General features: G+C 56.9%; 1 protein-coding gene across 2 annotated transcripts; it reads left to right on the top strand.

Annotated features, from left to right (window-relative positions):
• The first annotated feature begins 243 nt into the window (after nt 1-243).
• Nucleotides 244-20,048, top strand: IGSF9 (immunoglobulin superfamily member 9). 2 transcript variants are annotated; one of them, XM_040230134.1, is made up of 21 exons: nt 244-344; nt 2,293-2,542; nt 2,798-2,986; nt 9,156-9,308; nt 9,992-10,146; nt 10,375-10,492; nt 11,909-12,050; nt 12,173-12,318; nt 12,410-12,552; nt 14,445-14,585; nt 15,054-15,170; nt 15,395-15,545; nt 15,742-15,865; nt 16,128-16,303; nt 16,716-16,966; nt 17,180-17,264; nt 17,362-17,538; nt 17,751-17,793; nt 18,106-18,966; nt 19,226-19,353; nt 19,566-20,048. In XM_040230134.1, the coding sequence occupies exons 2-21, from the start codon at nt 2,485-2,487 to the stop codon at nt 19,745-19,747; spliced, it is 3,540 nt and encodes a 1,179-aa protein (XP_040086068.1). In that variant the 5' UTR covers nt 244-344; nt 2,293-2,484; the 3' UTR covers nt 19,748-20,048. The 2 variants fall into 2 exon arrangements, with proteins under 2 accessions (XP_040086068.1, XP_040086067.1); XM_040230133.1 differs by having other exon boundaries at nt 257-2,542.

The following is a 20,048-nucleotide window of genomic DNA, read 5'->3' on the forward strand; positions in this document are numbered from 1 at the left end:
TCCTGCGACCCCGGGAGCCCGGGCCTTGACCCGCTTAGCCGCGCAAGCTTGCAACGGGAAGCGGCCGACCGATCGGTCTTTCCACGCTTCGTTGTATCGAGCTCCACCAGGGGGCGACCCGGGCCCACGTGCCACGGAGCCCTGCTCTCCCGAAACTACAATTCCCAGGCCGCTCGGGGGTCGCTCCCGCCTTGCCTCGCCTTCTGCTAGCTCCAATTGGCCGCCGCGGGAGGGGGATTGGCGGTCTCCAGGGCGACGGGAGGCGCTCGGGGCATCCGAGGCGGGGAGGCGGGCCCGCCCCCTATTGTGTAGCTGGAAGAGTGAGGCCGAGCGGTGCGGAGCAGGTGAGGGCGGGGGTGTTCTGGGGGCAATGGAATGGGGGTGCCAGCGAGGGGATGAACAGTGCGGGAGTTATGGGGGACAGGAGAAAGCGGGGGAATTGTGGAATTCTTTGGGGGAGCAGAACTAGGGGAGTTCTGGGGAGTGAAGTGGAATTCTTGGTGGGTGGATGGTGACTCCGGAGAACTGGGGGAGTTCGGAAGTAGTGTGTGTGTGTGTGTGTGTGTGTGTGTGGAGGTGGGGAGGGGGGTTCGTTCTTGGTGGGTTCCAGACGCAAGGAGGAGTTCCAGGGGTCCGGAGACGGCAAGGGAGAAGAGAATTGAGGGCGGGGTATCAGAAGTGTATTGTGGGCTGAGGCAGGAGCATTCCACGGAGGAGAGGATGGGAGAAGTGGGCGGGTGGCGATTCTGGGGGAGACCAGGAGTTCCTTGGAGCACCGAGGATCTGGTGCAATTGGAGATCAGGTGCGAAGAATGGGAATTGTGGGGGGTGGGGAAGGTTGTGAGAAGTGGGGATAACTGGGATGGGAGAATGAGAGGGTGCTGGGTGGGGAGAGCAGGTGAAGCCTAGCGGCGGCCGAAGAGTTGGAAAGCTCTTAGGAGAAACAGAGGGATTCTGGGCAAACCTGGGTTTACTGGGGTTTTCAGAACACTAAGCCAGGAGGGAACTGGGAGTTCTTATGCGTTTAGAAGAAGATATGTCTGTGACGTATGGGAGAACTGGGGGCAGTGGGAAGCCAGGGGGCTGCTTGCTGGTGAGTTATCAGGAGTTATATGTGCAGGGCCCCTCAGTAGAGGCAGGGATCAGGCTGGGGGATATGGGGGAGGTTTTACAGCTGGTCTTGACCTGTGAGGCCAGGAGCGGGGTGGAGGCCCATAGAGCAGAGTCCACTTGGGTCCGCCAGGTCCAAGGCAGCACCACCCCTCTGTGACTTCCCTAGATGCTTAGGCCCTGGGGCTGTCAGGACCTCCTCCCCTCCAGCCCCCAGGGCTCACTCTGTACACCCTAGGGACTCTTGGGCTTTTCAGCTTCATATGGGCCATGCCTCTGGGGCTGGGGAAGCGAAAGCCTGGCAAACCTTGGGCCCCGAGGATGCTGGAGGGAGAGAAAAATGGGAGGAACTTGGGTCATGGTGTCTGGCAAGACGGAGGGCTGCCTTGGCAGCATCAGGAAGAGAAAGTGGCACCAGCCGCCAGCCCACAAGCCCTGGGACCTGCCCAGACCTGGAGAATGCTGCCTGGGCACCCCCCCCCCCCATACCAGCAGATGGAGAGGGAGCTCCTCTCCCAAGTGTCTGATGCATTCATGGCTAAAGCAGTATTGGGAGGTTGAGTGGAGAAAGAGGTATAAGATTCCCAGCTCGTAGGGTTCACAGAGGCTGCAGAAATGAGGCAAGGATCTGTGTGGGCACTTTCTGGGGGTTTTCATCCCAACTTTGCCTTTGACTGACTGTGTACACCTGAGCAGGTTTCTCTGAGATCCTCACTGTCCTTATATGTCACCGTGGGGTGGAGGTGATAATACTGGTTCTACCTTGCTCTCTGCTACCTTGTTAATTAGCATCAGGACTAAGGACAGAGGACAGAGAGCAGGCTGGACCATGGGGGCTCTGTATCTCCCATACTTAACTGACTAGTCCTTTTCCAAGTATAGAGGAACCCCAGTTCCCTCGTGGCACAAATTTCCAAGACCTTGAGTAAAGAGGGTATCCCCAGAATTCCTCAGCTTTTCCTATGATCTTTCCAGCCCTCTGCTTCCCACATGTCCTTACCTGTCTGGTCTCCCCACCCCAGCACTCCCTCACCCTTCCGCCACTTATCTGCGCTTCTCTTCCCTTTCTCTACCTTTGCTCACCTCTGGCTTTTCTCTAACTCCAACTCTGGGAGGAGGGAGGGGTTCCTCTGGTTTCTAACATTGGCCCACTTTGCATGTTGCCTTGCATTTTGCGTCTAGATCTGGTGGTGCTCCAGAGAACGGCTTTCTCAGGTGTGATGTGAGCCAAGCCCTAACTGTCCAGAAGAGTGAGCGCTGATCCCTGTGACCTGATCAGAAGGATTGAGGGGCTTGCTGGGCTCTGCACGTCCCCGGGCCCCTCCATCTGGGCCCCTGTGGAGAGGAGGGGCCGGGCAAGCAGGCAGCTGGGCTATGGTTTGGTGCCTCAGTCTGGCTATCCTCAGCCTGATCATCAGCCAAGGGGCTGACGGTGAGCTGGATTCCCTGGGCTCCAGAACTCCCTGTTGGCCTTGGGGTAGGGGTGGTCCCCCCAGGGTTCTCTGTGAGCAGGTCAGAGGAGGGGAGGAGCAGCCCAGGTTCTGCCAACGTCATAGATTCCTTCAACCCCATCACCAAGGCCTGGGGAACCCACCGAGACAGGGAGGGTATCTCCCCTCCCAGCCCTGGTCCTGGGTCCCTGCTGGGTCCTCATGCCACCCGCCTGCCCGCCCTGCCCGCCCTGCAGGTCGAGGGAAGCCTGAGGTGGTGTCGGTGGTGGGCCGGGCCGGGGAGAGTGTGGTGCTGGGCTGCGACCTGCTGCCCCCGGCTGGCCGGCCCCCTCTGCGTGTCATCGAGTGGCTGCGCTTTGGATTCCTGCTTCCCATCTTCATCCAGTTTGGCCTCTACTCTCCCCGCATCGACCCTGATTACGTGGGTAAGACTTGTCCTCAGCTGAGAGGTTGGGAGGTGTCTCCAACAAAGGTGGGCTGGGTAGAGTGGGAACAAGGCCTCTTCTAAACAGCTCTGTCCCTGCCCCAACCTCATCTCCAGCTCCACTGCCTGAACTCTGCATAACAAGCATGGCTCTGCTCCCAGGCAGTGTTCATTCACTGAAGGATTCATTCATACACACACATACACACGCGCGCACGGTCTGTTTGGAACTCCACTTGGCCTGTTCCTAAGGAGATCCTGCAGCCCTGTTGCAAGTGTCCATCCTAATTCTCTAATCCCTCTTTCCAGAGCTCATCACGAACCTCCCAGTCTCCTCTTGATCCTCCCTGGTCTCCCCCTACTTGGCCCTCTCCTGGCGCTTGGCTCTGCTATCTTCTCATTCCCTTGCCCTCCTCCCCTCCTATTTTCTTAAATGCTGATTTGGGGGGTTCTAGCAGCAGGCTTCTAGGGAGTGGACTAATGGGGCAGCAGGGTCAGGGGGTTTCTGATCTGTCTGATTCTGAGTTCAGCGGAGCAGGGCTGGAGGGAACCAGGCTCCCCGAAAGATCCGCAAACAGATGGGGCTGGGCTGGGTTCCTGCTTCAGCTGGCTGCAACATGGACTTAAAATAGTGTATAGACCTCCCTGGGGGCCTTCTCCTGTGCCCCAGCTGCTCCCTGAAAAGGCTCAGCTTCCTCCTAATCTCCGGGGAGCCTTAATCTGAATGGTTTAGTGCAGGTCTCTGAGGGCAGAGTGTGGGAGAACCCAGGGCTGGGGCTGGGGCGGCTGGCGAGAGTCTGGCTGCCTCCTTATAGGGGAAGCCCAGGAAAGGCCACCTGGGAGGCCGTCGATGGGGGTAGGGGGACCCCCTCCCTTTTCCCTCTTTAGTTTGAATCCTGGGAGAAGCCACAGGATTGGCTAAGTTGTCACCACGGGGCAGGCTGAGCACAGAGGGGAGGAGGCTCAGGCAGGTGGTGCAGAGGGAAGGGTTTATTTTCAAACTGGGGGCAGTTGTTGGCAAACAGCCTGGTGGGAGCGTATGTGTCTGCACAAGCCTGGGGAGAACCGCTTGGGAGAACTGATGAAAGCGGGGGCCCCACTTAGGACCAGTGGAGAGACAATGGCCCGGCCCAGCCCCCAATCCCGGCCTCTGCCCGCCGGCCTGGGGAGCTGCTGGGCTGAGGCTCGTGGATGCAGAACGTTGCCCCACTGAGGGCAGGGTAGGGGGAAGTTTTTCCTGGGCCACCTCTGGGCGGGGGTGGGAATGGGGGAGTTGGGGGTGGTGATGTGCGACTCTCCTTCCTGCCCTCCCTCTGCCCCCTCATCTGGAAGGTAGCAACTTTGCTACCTGTGGGTTTTCTTTTCGTCTCTGTGGTGTTCCTTTGAGCTGCCCAGGCTGTGAGCAGTCACCTCCGGGACTTTCTTCCTACTCCTGCCCTTCATGCCCACCCCTCCCCTGAGTCTGAAGCTTCTGGTCAAGGCAGAGCTGGTCTGGGGAGTCAGGGCCCTGGGGAGAGGCCCCTGTACCCATTAACCCTTTTACTGCCTCCCAGTGTGGAATGGGCCTCTCAGCCTTTGTGCTGGGGACTCTGAACTGCAGTTGCTAGGCAACGGGAGGTGGAGGTTGCTAAGGACAATGGTGTCCTGTCATAAACCCTCTGGGCAAATGAAGGGGAGATGGCCTGGGACTGTGTGTGAGGCCCATGGCCTAGAATGTGGGAGGAACCACGAGAGAGACTGTTTGGAGCCTTCAGGGATTACACTGAAGGAAAGGCTTCCTATCTTTGATGACTTTAGAGTCCATCTAGCAGAGGAGACTGGATTTGTGGACTAGTGCAAAAGCAGTAAAAGCAGTATAAAACAAACCAGGACTAAATCCTAGAATGAGATTAGCTGCTGTTTGTAAAGAACCCCGGACAGCACCTGCATGGTGTGAAATCCTAGGTGTGGAGAGAAAAAAGGGTCCACTTCCTCTATACCAGCTTCCCTGGGGTGGATCTTAGATTAGCTCTTCCAATTCATGGGGCCAGCTTTTGGTGTTTGACTTTCATGCTATATTTCTTGAGAGTTTCAAGATACCCCCTGTGGCGGAAGAGACATGAGTTTTCTCTCTGTCCTGAGTTCTTTGATAAAAATCAGTTCTCTCAAGGACTTCCCTAGTGGTCCAGTGGTTGAGACTCCAGGCTTCCAATGCAGGGGGGACAGGTTAGATACCTGGTCGGGGAACTAAGATCTCACATGATGAACAGCCAAAAAGGACAGCCAACAGTTTTCTTGTCCTCCGTTTAGAAGAGCCCTGCTCCCTCGAGTCCTCTCCCCTCACCACCTTTTATCCTTGCATCCCCTGGGCTTCCCTGGTGGCTCAGACAGTAAAGAATCCGCCTGCGACGCAGGAGACTCGGGTTTGATCCCTGGGTCCGGAAGATCCCCTGGAGAAGGGCATGGCTACCCATTCCAGTATTCTTACCTGGAGAATCCCATGGACAGAGGAGCTTGGCGGGCTGCAGTCCATAGGGTCGCGAAGAGTCGGACAGGATTGAACGATTAACTCTGTAATTCTCACGCTCTGCAGAGTCACCTCTTCCTGGAAACCTCCTGTATGCCTCTTGCTTCTTAGTTTCTTGGAATGTCTGGGCACAGTTAGGCCTGTTTCTTGGACTTCTGTGTATATGTGAACTTGCACTTGTACATGAGAGAGAGAGCTCTGCCTTTGGAGAGCTTTGCAAGAGTGGGGACTGTGTCCCTTCCTCTACACACCCTTGCATGTGGGGAGGTCTGAAGACACTCACTTTGGCTCTGTAGGTAGAGGATGGGCCTCCAGAAGGGGGACCCAGGACTCGGGAGGGCATAGGACCACCTGTTCCTGGCCAGCTTCCTGTTCTTCTGTGACACTTCCAGTCTAGCCCTCCATACCTCACAGAGAAGTTAGGACATACGGTGTGCTTTATTGGATATTCTGATCAACAGACATTTGGAGCTGTTACCCCCTGGCTACCAACACACGACGAGTGAGAATATACTGGCTGAGCTCAGGGATGAGTGCCCTGAGCGTCACTGGGTCCTCACACCAGTGAGCAGTGGAGAGCGTACTGCATCATGAGAAAGCAGGCCTGCCTGTATCGCTGAATAGCCACGTGATTTTGGAAAGAAGCTTAACATCAGTTCCTTTAATGGAATTCTTGAAAGGATTAAGTATGGTGACATTGCCTGATATTACATGGCGCATATCCCAAACTCGATTTCCCTTCCGTCTTCTTCCTTCTTTGTAGCACTTGGAGATCTCTGTAATCAAAAGTTACCATCGCATTGGACTTAGAAGAGGGCGCATACAGTCTGCGGGGTTCCATGGCCTGGCAGGTTAGGGTTACTGAGGAATCCCACTGGTGGGAGAAAGCGTGGGAGCGTGTTCAATGTTTACCTGAGAGACCCAGGCTTATCTAGGTGGGGATTTAAGCACCCAGCCCTTTAAGCAGCTCCACCCTTTCTGGAGAATCCCCACCCCTGTACCTTGTTCTTAGAAGAAAAAGGACCCTTGCCTAAGATCCCAGAGCCAGCCTCAGCCTGATACTTCTCTCATTCCCTGGTGGCATCAGGGCCCCCACGGGTTGATTCTATTTCAGAAAGATGACCCTAGAGGTAGAAAGGAAGCAGATTGGAGTGGGTGAGTGCGCCAACGGCTTCAGATTGTCTGGTACTAGGGGGCTTCCCTTGTAGCTCAGTCGGTAAAGAATTTGCCTGCAGTGCAGGAGACCCGGGTTCAATCCCTGGGTTGGGAAGATCCCCTGGAGAAGGAAATGGCAACCCACTCCAGTATCCTTGCCTGGAAAATCTCATGGACAGAGGAACCTGGTGGATTGCAGTCCATGGGGTCGCAAAGAGTCGGGCATGACTGAGCGACTGACACACACAGGAAGGGCTAAGTAAAGGCATAGTCTGGTTTCATCTGTTTTGCATAACCCAGAATATTTAGAAAATGTCATTTGTCCTTATCCAAAGTCAAAGTGGGGTGGGCAGCTGATGAACATGAAGGCAGTGGGACCTCTTTGTGGGTTGTTGGCATAACCCAGTTGAGAGTTGCAATCAGTTCAGTTCAGTTCAGTCGTTCAGTCGTGTCCGACTTTTTGTGACCCCATGAACTGCAGCACACCAGGCCTCCCTGTTCATCACCAACTCCCAGAGTTTACCCAAACTCATGTACATTGAGTCGGTGATGCCATCCAACCATCTCATCCTCTGTCGTCCCCTTCTCCTGCCTTCAATCTTTCCCAACATCAGGGTCTTTTCAAATGAGTCAGTTCTTCGCATCAGGTGGCCAAAGTACTGGAGTTTCCGCTTCAGCGTCAGTCCTTCCAATGAACACTCAGGACTGATCTCCTTTAGGAAGGACTGGTTGGATCTCCTTGCAGTCCAAGGGACTCTCAAGAGTCTTCTCCAACACCACAGTTCAAAAGCATCAATTCTTCTGCACTCAGCTTTCTTTATAGTCCAACTCTCACATCCATACATGACTACTGTAAAAACCATAGCTTTGACTAGACAGACCTTTGTTGACAAAATAATGTCTCTGCTTTTTAATATGCTGTCTAGGTTGGTCATAACTTTCCTTCCAAGGAGTAAGTATCTTAATTTCATGGCTGCAGTCACCATCTGCAGTGATTTTTGGAGCCCCCCCCGAAATAAAGTCAGCCACTGTTTCCACTCTTTCCCCATCTATTTGCTGTGAAGTGATGGGACTGGATGCCATGATCTTAGTTTTCTGAATGTTGAGCTTTAAGCCAACTTTTTCACTCTCCTCTTTCACTTTCATCAAGAAGCTCTTTTAATTCCTCTTCCCTTTCTGCCATAAGGGTGGTGTCATCTGCATATCTGAGGTTATTGATATTTCTCCTGGCAATCTTGATTCCAGCTTGTGCTTCCTCCAGCCCAGCGTTTCTCATGATGTTCTCTGTATATGCGACTAAACTAAAGTGAAGGTGATAGAGAGGGAAACAGTATTTAGAAGTAGAATCTGAAAGGTTTACTGAACAAGCTAATGTGGGAGTGAAAGAGAGAACACCAAAGGCTTACTGAGCAAGCTGATGTGAGAGTAAAGGAGATGACACCAGGTCTCCGGACACACGTGATGGTGCTATTGACCGATGCAGGGGAGAAGGGGCAGACGGTGTGTCGTCAGGTGAAGGATGGAGCCAAGGTTGAGTGCAGTCTGCGATTTCAAATCTTGAGCTCATTCATTTGTTCAACCATTTTATTTAAGCATCGTGCTGCCTGCCTTCCATCTACCCCACTTGGATTTTTTTTCTCTCTCTCATTTTATAGATGAAGAAGCAGATGTTGAGAGAGAGGTTTAAGTGGTGTAGCCAAGAGGGTATATAGCAGAGCTGGATGGTAGGTCTCTCTGGCTGCAGTGTGTGCCTTGCTCACTGGGTCGCACTGCCAGGGACCCACGAAGATGTCTGTGGTGCAGGACTCTGCCAGGAGAGGATGCTGAGGGCGGAAGGGCGCTGCCTGCTTGCCCTGGGGCTGGGTGCACTGTGGAGCTCTGTGAAGCTCTGTGAAGTCTGTCAGCCACAGCCTGGATGCCCTGGAGCGTGAGGGAATGGGGTGAGGAGGCTGCTGACCTTGCTGCCTGGCTGGGCTGGACTCTGGCCACCCTAAGGCGCTTAGGCCACTGATAATAACCCTGGCGGATTAGGGGCTTTGGTAGGCGAGGTCTGGATCCCTGCTCAGGCCCCAAACACTGCTGTGGTTTCTAGGGATAGAGTCCTCTGGCAGGAGTACTCCCGGGAACTCCCTTACAAAAAGAGCTCAAGGATGGGTAGGTTCTATATGACTCCAGAGGAGACACAGAGCTGGTTCTCTGAGCCCCTTTCCCTACAGTCCCGGAAGCTAGGCGTCATTCAGCTCTGTGCCTTGTCCGCCTGCTGCTGCTCTGGTTTCTCTTTGTCTAAGCTGGGTCCCAGCTGCTGAAAGGCAGGAATGACTCGAGGGGCTGAAGGGAGAGATCTGTCCTCAGTGACCCCAACCCCATCTGTGCCTCTCTGGACCCCACTCTAGCAGGGTGGCTGGGAGAGACAGCCTGTTCTTTACGTCTGAGAATGACCGGTGTGATCAGGGGCTTGGGGCTCCCATGCGGTCCCTTCAGCACCCTTGATCCAGGCCTGTTTTCCCAGGGCGTGTCCGGCTTCAGAAGGGGGCATCTCTCCAGATCGAGGGGCTCCGGGCTGAAGACCAGGGCTGGTACGAGTGCCGCGTGCTCTTCCTAGACCAGCACAGCCCTGAGGAAGACTCTGCTAACGGCTCCTGGGTGCATCTCACCGTCAACTGTAGGAAGCTGGGGGCTGTGGTGAAAGAGGGGGGAGGGTGGAAGGACAGTCCCGAAGCCCTTGTTTACATCTCACCCCGCCCACCCCCACTCCTGCCCTTTCCATTCTTCACACCTAAAACCAATCAGCCTTCTTGGCTCTGTGTTGGGAACTTCCTGTCTCTTCCCTGCTCCTGCTTCCCTGACCAGGATAGCATAATGGATAGGGGATAAGGGGTTATTGAACCCCGAGTGAAACATTGGTCACATATATACAATACTTTGTTTTATCAAAACCCCTTTTAACCCAGTACCTCATGAATTCTGTCTCAACCCTAAGAAGGAAGGAGATCACAAGTATTCCCATGTCATAGATGAGGAAGCTGGGTTGTGCCACTGATTAGCGGCAGAGTCTAGAACCCAGGCCTCCCGATTCTAGAGGGCACCTGGCTCTCTCCCAGCTCTGAACGCCCATCCTGTGCTCCGCTCCCTTGCCAGCTCTGCAGGCTGGTGCGCGGATGGGCCGGTGCATCCTCACTGAGCCCTGGGTGCCGCAGACAGGGTGGCCCAGGGCTGGGGATTTCCCTGAAGGTGGTCAGGCTGATGAGCAGAGGGCTGCAGCCCTGATCTGCCTCTCTGGTCCTGGGATGCAACTCTTTGGGCTGGTGGCCCCTCTGGCACCCCCTGATGGCTCTCTCCTCACAGCGCCCCCTCAGTTCCTGGAGACACCTCCCCAGGTGCTCGAAGTGTGGGAACTGGAGCCGGTCACCCTGCGGTGTGTGGCCCAAGGCAACCCCCAACCTCGGGTGACTTGGAAGCTCCGAGGACAGGACCTCGGCCAGGGCCAGGGTCAAGTGCAGGTGAGTCCTGCGGCTGGACAGTGTGGGGCAGGTGGTGGCCTGGGAACAGGCTGCAGGACAGCGGGTGAGGCCAGGCTGGGAGACCCGCCAGAGGAGAGGCTTGGCCCGGGCTTCCCCGAGCCTGGCCTGCTGCCTCCCTCTGCTGGCTGGCCTCGGAAGTGCAGGGGCGTCTGAGGCCCGCTGTGGGCGAGGAGATGCCTGGGTCCCGCTTGCTGACTCCTGCTCTAGGTGCTGAACGGAACGCTGCGGATCCGGAGGGTGGAGCGAAGCAGCGCCGGGGTCTACACCTGCCAAGCCTCCAGCACCGAGGGCAGCGCCACCCACGCCACCCAGCTGCTGGTGCTAGGTGCTGTCTCGGGGGAGGGCCGGGAAGCTGGACATAGCGCGTGAGAGGACTGACCTGTGGCCGGGGGTGCACACAGCTTGGGCGGCAGACTTGGGCCTGAGGCAGGGGCCCCTGGAGAGGGAGGGAGCTCCCAAAGCCTCTAAAACCAGCATCTTTCCTGTAAAAGGATCAGTGAATGGAGGTATTTAGTGCCTAGCAGTGTGGTACAGTGGGAAGGGCATGGGGTGGTGGTGTCCGCTATGAGCCAGGGAACCCCCTTGACCCCTAGCTTCCTCGTCTATACAAAGAAGTTCCTGTCTGCCTCTCAGGATTGTTACAAGACTTAGGTTCAGCCGAGCACAGTAATTTGTGGTCAAGCCCTTCCCTTCAGATGGAAAGCTGAAAAGTACACTCTGCCTTCATAGAGCCCCCTGGTGACCTCGGGAATGAGATGCAGAGGTGAAGCCCTGCTCTCCTGGGTGCTGTGGGAAGGCAGCGCTGGGCAGTGGTGCAGGGTGAAGTCTGGCATCGGGACTGATGTGAATTTGCCTTCCCACTGATCTGGGGCAAGTCGCCTTACAATCTGTCTGCCTCTGAGCCTTCATGTCTTCATCTATGAAGTGGAGACAGTCATTTCTATCACAAAAGGCTCTTAAGAGGATTAAATGCTGGTCAGGTCAGTCCCACCTGGTGTGCCTGGAGGTGTTCTGCACTCCAGCTTGTATCATTACCTCTTATTACTGGCCACTCATGCAGCTGGAGCCTGGAGAAGGGAGACAGCAGTGGGGTTAAAAGATGGTTTGGCAGGGTCTCTGTGGCCTAGTCAGGCTCTTGGGGAAGAGCCTTCAAGACTGCCTGGCATGGGCCCAGTGAGCTCCCATACTGACCTGAAAGAGTATGGAAGGCTTGATGTATGAAAAGATGGTTGGCCAGGTGGGGTCACAAGGGCCCACAGGGCTGGGTCAAGAAGTTTGAGCTTAATGTGCTGGGAGCCAGGAGCTGCTATGGATTCTTGAGCAGAAGTATTCTGTGGCCAGAGTGGGTGGGTGGAGACATTTTTGCATGAATGGCCATGAATGGAGTCAGGGATTGCTGCAGCATCCTGGGTTAAGGTATTGGGTGCCTGGATTAGGATAGGAGACACAGGTGATGTAGATGGTGTAGATAGATGAGGGGTGGAAAAGGTGATGGTGTAAAGGGTGAGCAGAGGATTAAACTGGGTGAATGTGGCTGTCCCTGGTAGGAAAGTGAGCTAGCTGGAGCAGAGGAGGAACTTGTGTTAAATAAAAGGGTTAGGGCCTGTTTCCCTTCCTGAGACCCTGTAGCAACAAGCCCTGTATTCTAGAGGGCAGACTAGGGAGAAAGGCAGAAGTGACCTCAGGGTTCCTGGGAAATTGGGCTGAGGCCCCTCCTTCCCCTGTGCTTCCCCCTTCCCAGGACCCCCAGTCATTGTGGTGCCCCCCAAGAACAGCACCGTCAATGCCTCCCAGGATGTTTCTCTGGCCTGCCAAGCTGAGGCATACCCTGCTAACCTCACCTACAGCTGGTTCCAGGACAGCACCAATGTCTTCCACATTAGGTGGGGCTCCGCGTGTGCTAGGGTGTGGTGTGGTGGGGTGGGGGTGGGGAATTGGTGGGCAGTCTGAGGAGTCCCTTGGCTGAGCAAGGCCTGGGCCCCTCCGCCCCCGTGCCATACTGCAGCCGCCTGCAGCCCCGAGTGCGGATCCTGGTGGATGGCAGCTTGCGGCTGCAGGCCGCCCAGCCTGACGATGCCGGCCGCTACACCTGTGTGCCCAGCAACGGCCTCCTGCGCCCGCCCTCGGCCTCTGCCTACCTCACTGTGCTCTGTAAGCCCCACCCCAGCTCCCTCGACAGACTGCTTCACTTCCTTGGGCCAGGCCCAGCTCCTCCCCTATAACTTGCCACTGCTTCCCCCAGACCCAGCGCAGGTGACCACCATGCCTCCTGAGACGCCCTTGCCCGTGGGCATGCAGGGGGTGATCCGATGCCCCGTTCGTGCCAACCCCCCATTGCTCTTTGTCAGCTGGACCAAGGATGGGCAGGCCCTGCAGCTGGACAAGGTACAGGCATGGGGCAGGGGAGAGAGGGCTTAGCTTGGTGTTATTCTAGTCAAGACAGCTGGGGTGGCCTTTGATCAATACAGTGACTGGAGAACATACGCCTCTTTTATTTTTTTAATTGGAGTATAATCACATTGTAATGTGTTAGTTTCTGCCGTACAACAAAGTGAATCAGCCCTATGTATACATATATCCCCTCCCACTGGAGCTTCCCTTGCACCCCATCCCCCTCCCATCCCACCCTTCTAGGTCATCATAGAGCACCAAGCTGAGTTCCCTGTGCTTTACTGCAGGTTCCTACTAGCCATCTGTTTGAGAGAAAAACAAATATTGTATATTCACACATATATGAAATCTAGAGAAACAGGACAGATGAACCTGTTTGCAGGGCAAGAATAGAGATGCAGTCATGGACGTGAGACACCAGGGGAAGAAGGGGAGGGTGGGACAGACTGGGAAAGTAGTAATGATATCCTTTGTTATCGGGCGCTGTGCCTGGTGTCTGGTAGGATCAGGAGCAAAGAGACATCCGTGCCTCGAGTGGGTAGCACAGCCACAGACACTGCTGGAAGGCTAGCGAGGCAGGAGGCAGCCAGCACCTTCCTCTTAGGGCTGGTTGAGGACAGATCAGCAATGGCTTCTGGGATGCTAATGACGGCCTTGAAGGGCAGAGAGACATTCCATGCAGAAACCAGGGCCCAGAGGCAGGAAGCAGTATGGTGCGTTTATGGCATAATGAGTCACCAGCTGGGTGGGAGCTACAATTCCTGTGGGGACATGACTGATGCAGAGAATCTAGAAAGACAGGTTGGGACCAAAGGGAAGAATATGGATGCCAAGTTAATATTACCTCATTCCAAGGTGATTGAGATTTTTTGTTTGTCTGCAAAGACAATAAATTCCTTGTGGGTTAGTATTGCATCTTTTAATCCTAGTCACCCCAGGGCTTCTGCAACCACAGTAGTACTCAATAAACTTTTTCAAAGGTTAAAAAAAAAGTCAAAAGGCATTTGGAACCACTGAAATTCCTTGAGCAATGGTGTGATAGCATCAGTGTGTCCACTTGCTTCAATCATGTCCACCTCTATGGACTGTAGCCCACCAGGCTCCTCTGTCCATGGAATTCTCCAGGCAAGAATTCTGGAGTGGGTTGCTATGCCCTCCTCCAGGGGATCTTCCCCAGCCAGGGATCAAACCCGCATCTCTTGCACTGAGGCAGATTTTTTACCATTGAGCCACCAGGGAAGCTTATACGATAGCATCAGGGCTGTGAGCAATTGAGGTTGTCAGAGAAATGAAGGGGAAGAGAGTGGACATTTGTGGTGCAGAAGCTGCTGAAATGAGAGTGTGGTTGAGAGGTTACGAGGCCTGAGTTAGAGAGATAGACGTGAAGATGGATGGAACAAAAGGCCTTCCCAGGAGGACAGATGTGGGGCGTGAGACAGAGTAAGGAGTCAGATGTTAGCCTTTGACTGTACAGAACTAGGGAAGCCAGGAAGAAGAGCTGATGTGGGGTGTAAGATAGGGAATGTAATCGGGGAGGGCTAGGAAGGCAGCAGGCAGAGAACCTCACAGGGCTTAACCCCACGGGGTGCCATTCACACCAGATTCCCTGTGAATGGCTCCCCTGGAGTTTGTCAGACTCCATTCCTCTGACAAACTCCATTGCTCACAGCCCCAGTGCTATCAATAGGCCGCCTTCACACCCACTGGTAGTGGCCCCTCTGTAGGAAAGAGAGTGGAAGGGCTGGATTCAGAGAGGAGCCAGCCTAGGGGTAGGTTGTGGCCGCCTCTGTGTAGATGTGGGTCTCTCCGGTGCACTGCTTCTCTCCATCGCTGGTCTGGCCTCTGCTGAGTGTCTCTTTCTGGCTGTCATCTCCTCTTGCTTCCAGCTCCCCGGCTGGTCCCAGGGCCCAGAAGGCTCCCTGATCATTGCCCTGGGGAACGAGGATGCACTGGGAGAATACTCCTGCACCCCCTACAACAGTCTTGGCACTGCAGGGCCCTCCTCAGTCACCCGTGTTCTGCTCAAGGTGCGGCCTGGGGTGGGGGTTGGGGGCGGGGGTAGTGGCAGCAGGTCAGGTGAAGATGCAAGGCTGGTACTGACTCCAGGCCGGCGGAGGTGGGTGGGACAGACACGTGGGGAGCGGGGCTTCCACGTCTGTTTGCCATGGTAGCGGCAGCCATCAGATGCCACAGCGGGGGAAGGTCCCCTGCCCGCCCCAACCCTTTAACAGGCTGCCTCCCTCTCTGGAGTGAAGAGAGTAGGAAGCAAAGGGGAGGGTGAAGGGTATTCTCTAGAGCTTAGTACATCTGCAGAGAGGCCTCTGCCCATCAGCCCTGGTCTCTCCAATAATGTCCCTCCAGCCCCCTTGGTGGGGACAGGCGAGCTAGAGAGACACTGAGAGATGCAGACAGATGGTGGCCCCAGAGAAGGGGAGGAATGGCCCTCAGGCAGCAGTGTGAGAGAGCCCCCACCCAATGCCAGATCTGGGTTGCAGGCTCCCCCAGCTTTTCTGGAACGTCCCAAAGAAGAATATTTCCAAGAAGTAGGGCGAGAACTCCTTATCCCCTGCTCTGCCTGGGGAGACCCTTCACCTACTATCTCTTGGGCCAAGGTAAGGCTCCTGACCCCACTCTACCTGTATTCACATCTGTTTTCACACTCACCGCACCCCTGCCTCTCTGTGCCCCTGGATGTCTGGGGGGAGAGGGGAGGTGGGGAGGAGGTGAGGAAGAGAGGGCTGGCTGGGGAGGAAACTGGAGCTGCCCCGAGAGCTGAGTGGCGCCCTTGGTGAGGGGTGGCTGCGTGTGTCCTCAGGGCTGACCAGTGGTTCTGTAGGTGGGCCGGGGGCTGCAGGGCCAGGCCCAGGTGGACAGCAACAGTAGCCTCATCCTTCGACCACTGACCAAGGAGGCCCACGGACGCTGGGAGTGCACGGCCAGCAATGCTGTGGCCCGAGTGGCCGCCTCCACGAATGTCTACGTGCTGGGTTAGTGGCTGCAGAGCAGGTTTGAGGCAGCCATGTGGGGAGGACACAGGGGAAAGAATCGTTTGGGGGGCCCCAGATGGGGATCTTAGGTGGGGAGCCCCTGGGATGATGGGTGGTGAGCGGAAGGCTTGGACCCCCTGAACTCTTCGCCCTCCCTCAGGACCCTGACCATTATCCCTCCATTGCCCCCACCCAGGCACCAGCCCCCACGTTGTCACCAATGTGTCCGTGGTACCTTTGCCCAAGGGTGCCAATGTCTCCTGGGAGCCTGGCTTTGATGGTGGCTATCTGCAGAGATTCAGTGTCTGGTACACCCCCCTGTGAGTGACCTGCCCCTGCCATCCCTCTTACCCCTCAACCTGAGTCCCTCTGGCTCTCTGCCCTCTCTCCTACCTCTCTGTGCCAGCCCATGCCCTGACTCTGCTGTCCGATTTTCAGAGAATCTCAGGGGTTCAAAGCCCAGGTCCTGAGGCCTGGGGTGGTTGAGGGGACAGGGGAGGTCAGCTCTCTGGACTCCAACCTTCCTCCTTTTCCTAGTTCATGAAATGCCCGCCCCCCCCTCCATTTCCTCCTGTCCTCCAGGGCAAAGCGTCCTGACCGAGCCCACCATGACTGGGTGTCCCTGGCAGTGCCTGTGGGTGCTGCTTTCCTCCTAGTGCCAGGCCTGCAGCCCCACACCCAGTACCAGTTCAGTGTCCTCGCTCAGAACAAGCTGGGGAGCGGGCCCTTCAGCGAGATTGTCTTGTCTGCCCCTGAAGGTGAGCAATCAGAGCAGCAGACAAGGATGGGGAAGGGCTGCAGGAAAAGTCCAGATGGAGGCAGTCTGGGTGGGAGTGGCCAGAAGGGTTTGTGGAAGATGATCGAGGCTTGACTTTAGGGGCTCTGGGAGAATAGTTGGGCACCAGGGGTTGTGGAAGGACTTCCCTGGTGGCTCAGATGGTAAAGAATCCGCCTACAGTGTGGAAGACTGGGGTTCGATCCCTGGGTTGGGAGGATACCCTGGAGAAGGCAATGACAACCCGCTCCAGTATTCTTGCCTAGAGAATTCCAGGGACAGAGGAGCCTGGTGAGCTGCAGTCCGTGGGGAACACTTCCATTTCCAGGGGATGTGGAGGAGCAGGGGAGGGGCACTGGGAATGCAATCTTTACATGCCTCTGTGTCCCCTTCAGGGCTTCCTACCACACCAGCTGCCCCCAGTCCTCCCCCGACAGAGATGTCGCCTCCCCTGTCTCCTCCACGAGGTCTGGTGGCGGTGAGGACGCCCCGAGGGGTACTCCTGCACTGGGATCCCCCGGAACTGGTCCCTAAGAGGCTGGATGGCTACATCCTGGAGGGCCGGCAGGGCTCCCAGGGCTGGGAGGTGTTGGATCGGGCCGTGGCAGGCACTGAAATGCAGCTGTTGGTGCCAGGACTTATCAAGGTAGGTGTGGCGGGTAGGCAGGGGTGTGGGTCCTGCCAGTGGCCCTCCAGCCCTCTGCTGCACTCCCCAAACCTGGGTTCACCCTGATTTGACCATCCTCACCTCCGCTTGGCTTTCTACTTCACCCGTACCTTCCAACTGCAAAGTCTTTCCAAATGGGCTTGGGATGAGCAGTGCTGAGCTTTGACCCCCTTCTTGGACCCCCATCCCCAGGACGTTCTCTACGAATTCCGCCTCGTGGCCTTCTCTGGTAGCTATGTCAGCGATCCCAGCAACACAGCCAATGTCTCCACTTCTGGTGAGAACCCGGCAGGAGGGCAGAGCCCTGGGGATTGGGGGGGCTCGGAGCCCCCTGTGTCATAGACACCGACCCTCCCTCGTGTCCCCTTGCCCAGGCCTGGAGGTTTACCCCTCGCGCACACAGCTGCCAGGCCTCCTGCCCCAGCCAGTGCTGGCCGGCGTGGTGGGCGGGGTTTGCTTCCTGGGCGTGGCTGTGCTCGTGAGCATCCTGGCCGCCTGCCTCATGAACCGGCGCCGAGCTGCCCGTCGCCGCCGCAAACGCCTCCGCCAAGGTAGGTCACTTGGGGCCCCGCCCTCTCTAAGCACCTCCTACTTGGAGAAGCTCCAACCCCCTGCCAGGGCCAGGTGTGTTCCCCCTGCTTCCCACTTTTTCCACTTTCCCCAGGCAGATGGGGTGACGTCTGGTGTGGAGTGAGGCTTGCGCCCTGGGCCCTGGTGGGACTCGGTTTCTCCCGTGTCACCTCTTGTCCTCTTACTCTTGCAGATCCACCTCTTATCTTCTCTCCCGCCGGAAAGTCAGCTCTCCAGTAAGTGCCTCCGCTTCCTTGGCTTCCTTCTGCCTTCTGTGAGCACCTTCCTTTTCTGCACCTTGGGGAGGGGTAGCAGGGGTGGAACAGAAGTGAGAGGGAGGTGAGGATGGAAGTGCAGAGGCCCCAGCCTGGGGGCCGGCCCCGTGTTGCCCGTGCCTTCCCTCCACCCCTCCACCATGTGGGTCCTTCTCTCCCTTGCTCTCCCTAGCTCTGCTCTGTTCTGCATCAAACCTCTCAAGGCCTTGACGCTGGCTCCTGGGAGGGGGACTGGCCCCCTACCACAGACCCTGATCTCCTGTCCTTCCCCAGCTCTGCTCCGGGCTCGGGCAGTCCTGACAGCGTGGCGAAGCTGAAGCTCCAGGGTTCCCCAGTCCCCAGCCTGCGCCAGAGTCTGCTCTGGGGGGAACCCGCTGGACCCCCCAGCCCCCCTCCGGATCCTCCACCTAGCCGGGGGCCCTTACCCCTGGAGCCCATTTGCCGGGGACCAGATGGGCGCTTTGTGATGGGACCCCAGGTGGGGACTTCCCGAGAAAAGTCAGGCCCTGAGAAGTCCGAGCCTCGGACCCCGGCTCGGCGTCAGGCCAGGTCTTATGACTGCAGCAGCAGCAGCCCCAGTGGGATGCCCCAACCCCTCTGCATTGCAGACATCAGCCCTGTGGGGCCCCCTCGACCGGCCCCACCCAGTCCTCTGCCAGGTCCAGGACCCCTGCTCCAGTACCTGAGCCTGCCCTTCTTCAGGGAGATGAATGTAGATGGGGACTGGCTCCCCGTGGAGGAACCCGGGCCTGCTCCACCCCCCGATTACATGGATACCCGGCCCTGCCCCACCTCATCTAAGCTCCAGCCCCTGGACTGCCACTCTGAGTCCCCCAGGGCAGCACTTCCTGGGGCCATGGTCGGGGTTGGGGCCACCCCAGAGCCCCCGTACACAGCACTGGTTGACTGGACACTGAGGGAGCGCCTGCTGCCAAGCCTTCTCCCTGCTGCCCCCAGAGGCAGCCTCACAAGCCAGAGCAGTGGGCGGGGCAGCGCCTCCTTCCTCCAGCCCCCCTCCACAGCCCCCTCTGCAGGAGGCAGCTACCTCAGCCCCGCTCCAGGAGACACCAGCAGCTGGGCCAGTGGCCCTGAGAGGTGGCCCCGGAGGGAGCATGTGGTGACAGTCAGCAAGAGGTGAGGGCAGTCCCTGCCCTGCCCTGCCCTGCCCTGCCCTGTACAGATTCTCCCCACCCCTCTCCTGCACCCTCTGCCTTCCCTGCTCCATCCCCACCTTGGGACCAGGAGAGCTTGTCTCCTTTTTGAAGCTTTTGCTGAGGTCCAGGGATCTTCAGAGGAAAGCCATGGCCCACCCTCAGCTTGGGGTCACCAGTTCAGGCTTTTCTGGCTACCCTCTATTCCTCTACCCACACCACACATTTGTCTCATTTCACAGGAGGAACACATCTGTGGATGAGAACTATGAGTGGGACTCAGAATTCCCAGGGGACATGGAGTTGCTGGAGACTCTGCACGTGGGCTTGGCTGGCCCTCGATCCCGACTTGAAGCTGAGCCAGAGCTAGGTGTGAGAGCCTTCCAGAAAAGCAGGCACCCCTGGCCTCACTGTCCTACACCCCCAGCCTTAGGACTCAGCCTGTTCCCAGCCAGGCCCGCTCCTCTGACTGCCTTGACTCCTCTGCACTGGCAGGCCCTAGAGAACTTCGTGGTACTGGTGAACCCCAAGAGTTCACCCAGGGGACCTTAAGACATCTTCCTTTTGTCCTTCCTTTTGCAGGTATGAAGACTCCAGAGGAGAGCTGCCTCCTGAGTGCTGCCCATGCTCCTGGCCCTGAGGCCCGCTGCGCTGCCCTTCGGGAGGAATTCCTGGCCTTCCGCCGGCGCCGAGATGCCGCTAGGTCCCGGCCACCAGCCTATCGACAGTCTGTCTTCCACCCTGAACAGGCCACTCTGCTGTGAATGCCCTAACGTGAGACAGGGTGAAGGCACACAGACCCTGCAGGGGAAGGCCCCAGCAAGATCTTTCTCCAGCTGGGGATGCTGCCCCTGCCCCTTTGGTGCTCAGTCAGAGACCCTGACAGTGGGCTTGGTGAGGGGTGTACGGACTGAGGCCCTCGAGTCTGAGGACTGCAACGGTGATCTTAGGTCTGCCTGTGTGCGTGTGTGTGTGTGTGGTGTTTGTGGTGTGGGTGAGGCTTTTTTTTACAGGTAAATAAAGTGAAAAATCTTTCTGTGTGTCATCTGCCTTGAATCTGAGAGG

The sequence above is a fragment of the Oryx dammah genome, unplaced genomic scaffold (assembly GCF_014754425.2).
Source record: "Oryx dammah isolate SB20612 unplaced genomic scaffold, SCBI_Odam_1.1 HiC_scaffold_28, whole genome shotgun sequence".
Taxonomy (NCBI): Eukaryota; Metazoa; Chordata; class Mammalia; order Artiodactyla; family Bovidae; genus Oryx; species Oryx dammah.

Bases quoted from the DNA above. Each gene is read 5' to 3' on its own strand.
- IGSF9 (XM_040230134.1), top strand. From the start codon at position 2,485: ATGGTTTGGTGCCTCAGTCTGGCTATCCTCAGCCTGATCATCAGCCAA. The intron at 12,553-14,444 runs GTACAGGCATGG...TCTTGCTTCCAG, and splicing joins AGGCCCTGCAGCTGGACAAG to CTCCCCGGCTGGTCCCAGGG. The intron at 17,539-17,750 runs GTAGGTCACTTG...TTACTCTTGCAG, and splicing joins CCGCAAACGCCTCCGCCAAG to ATCCACCTCTTATCTTCTCT.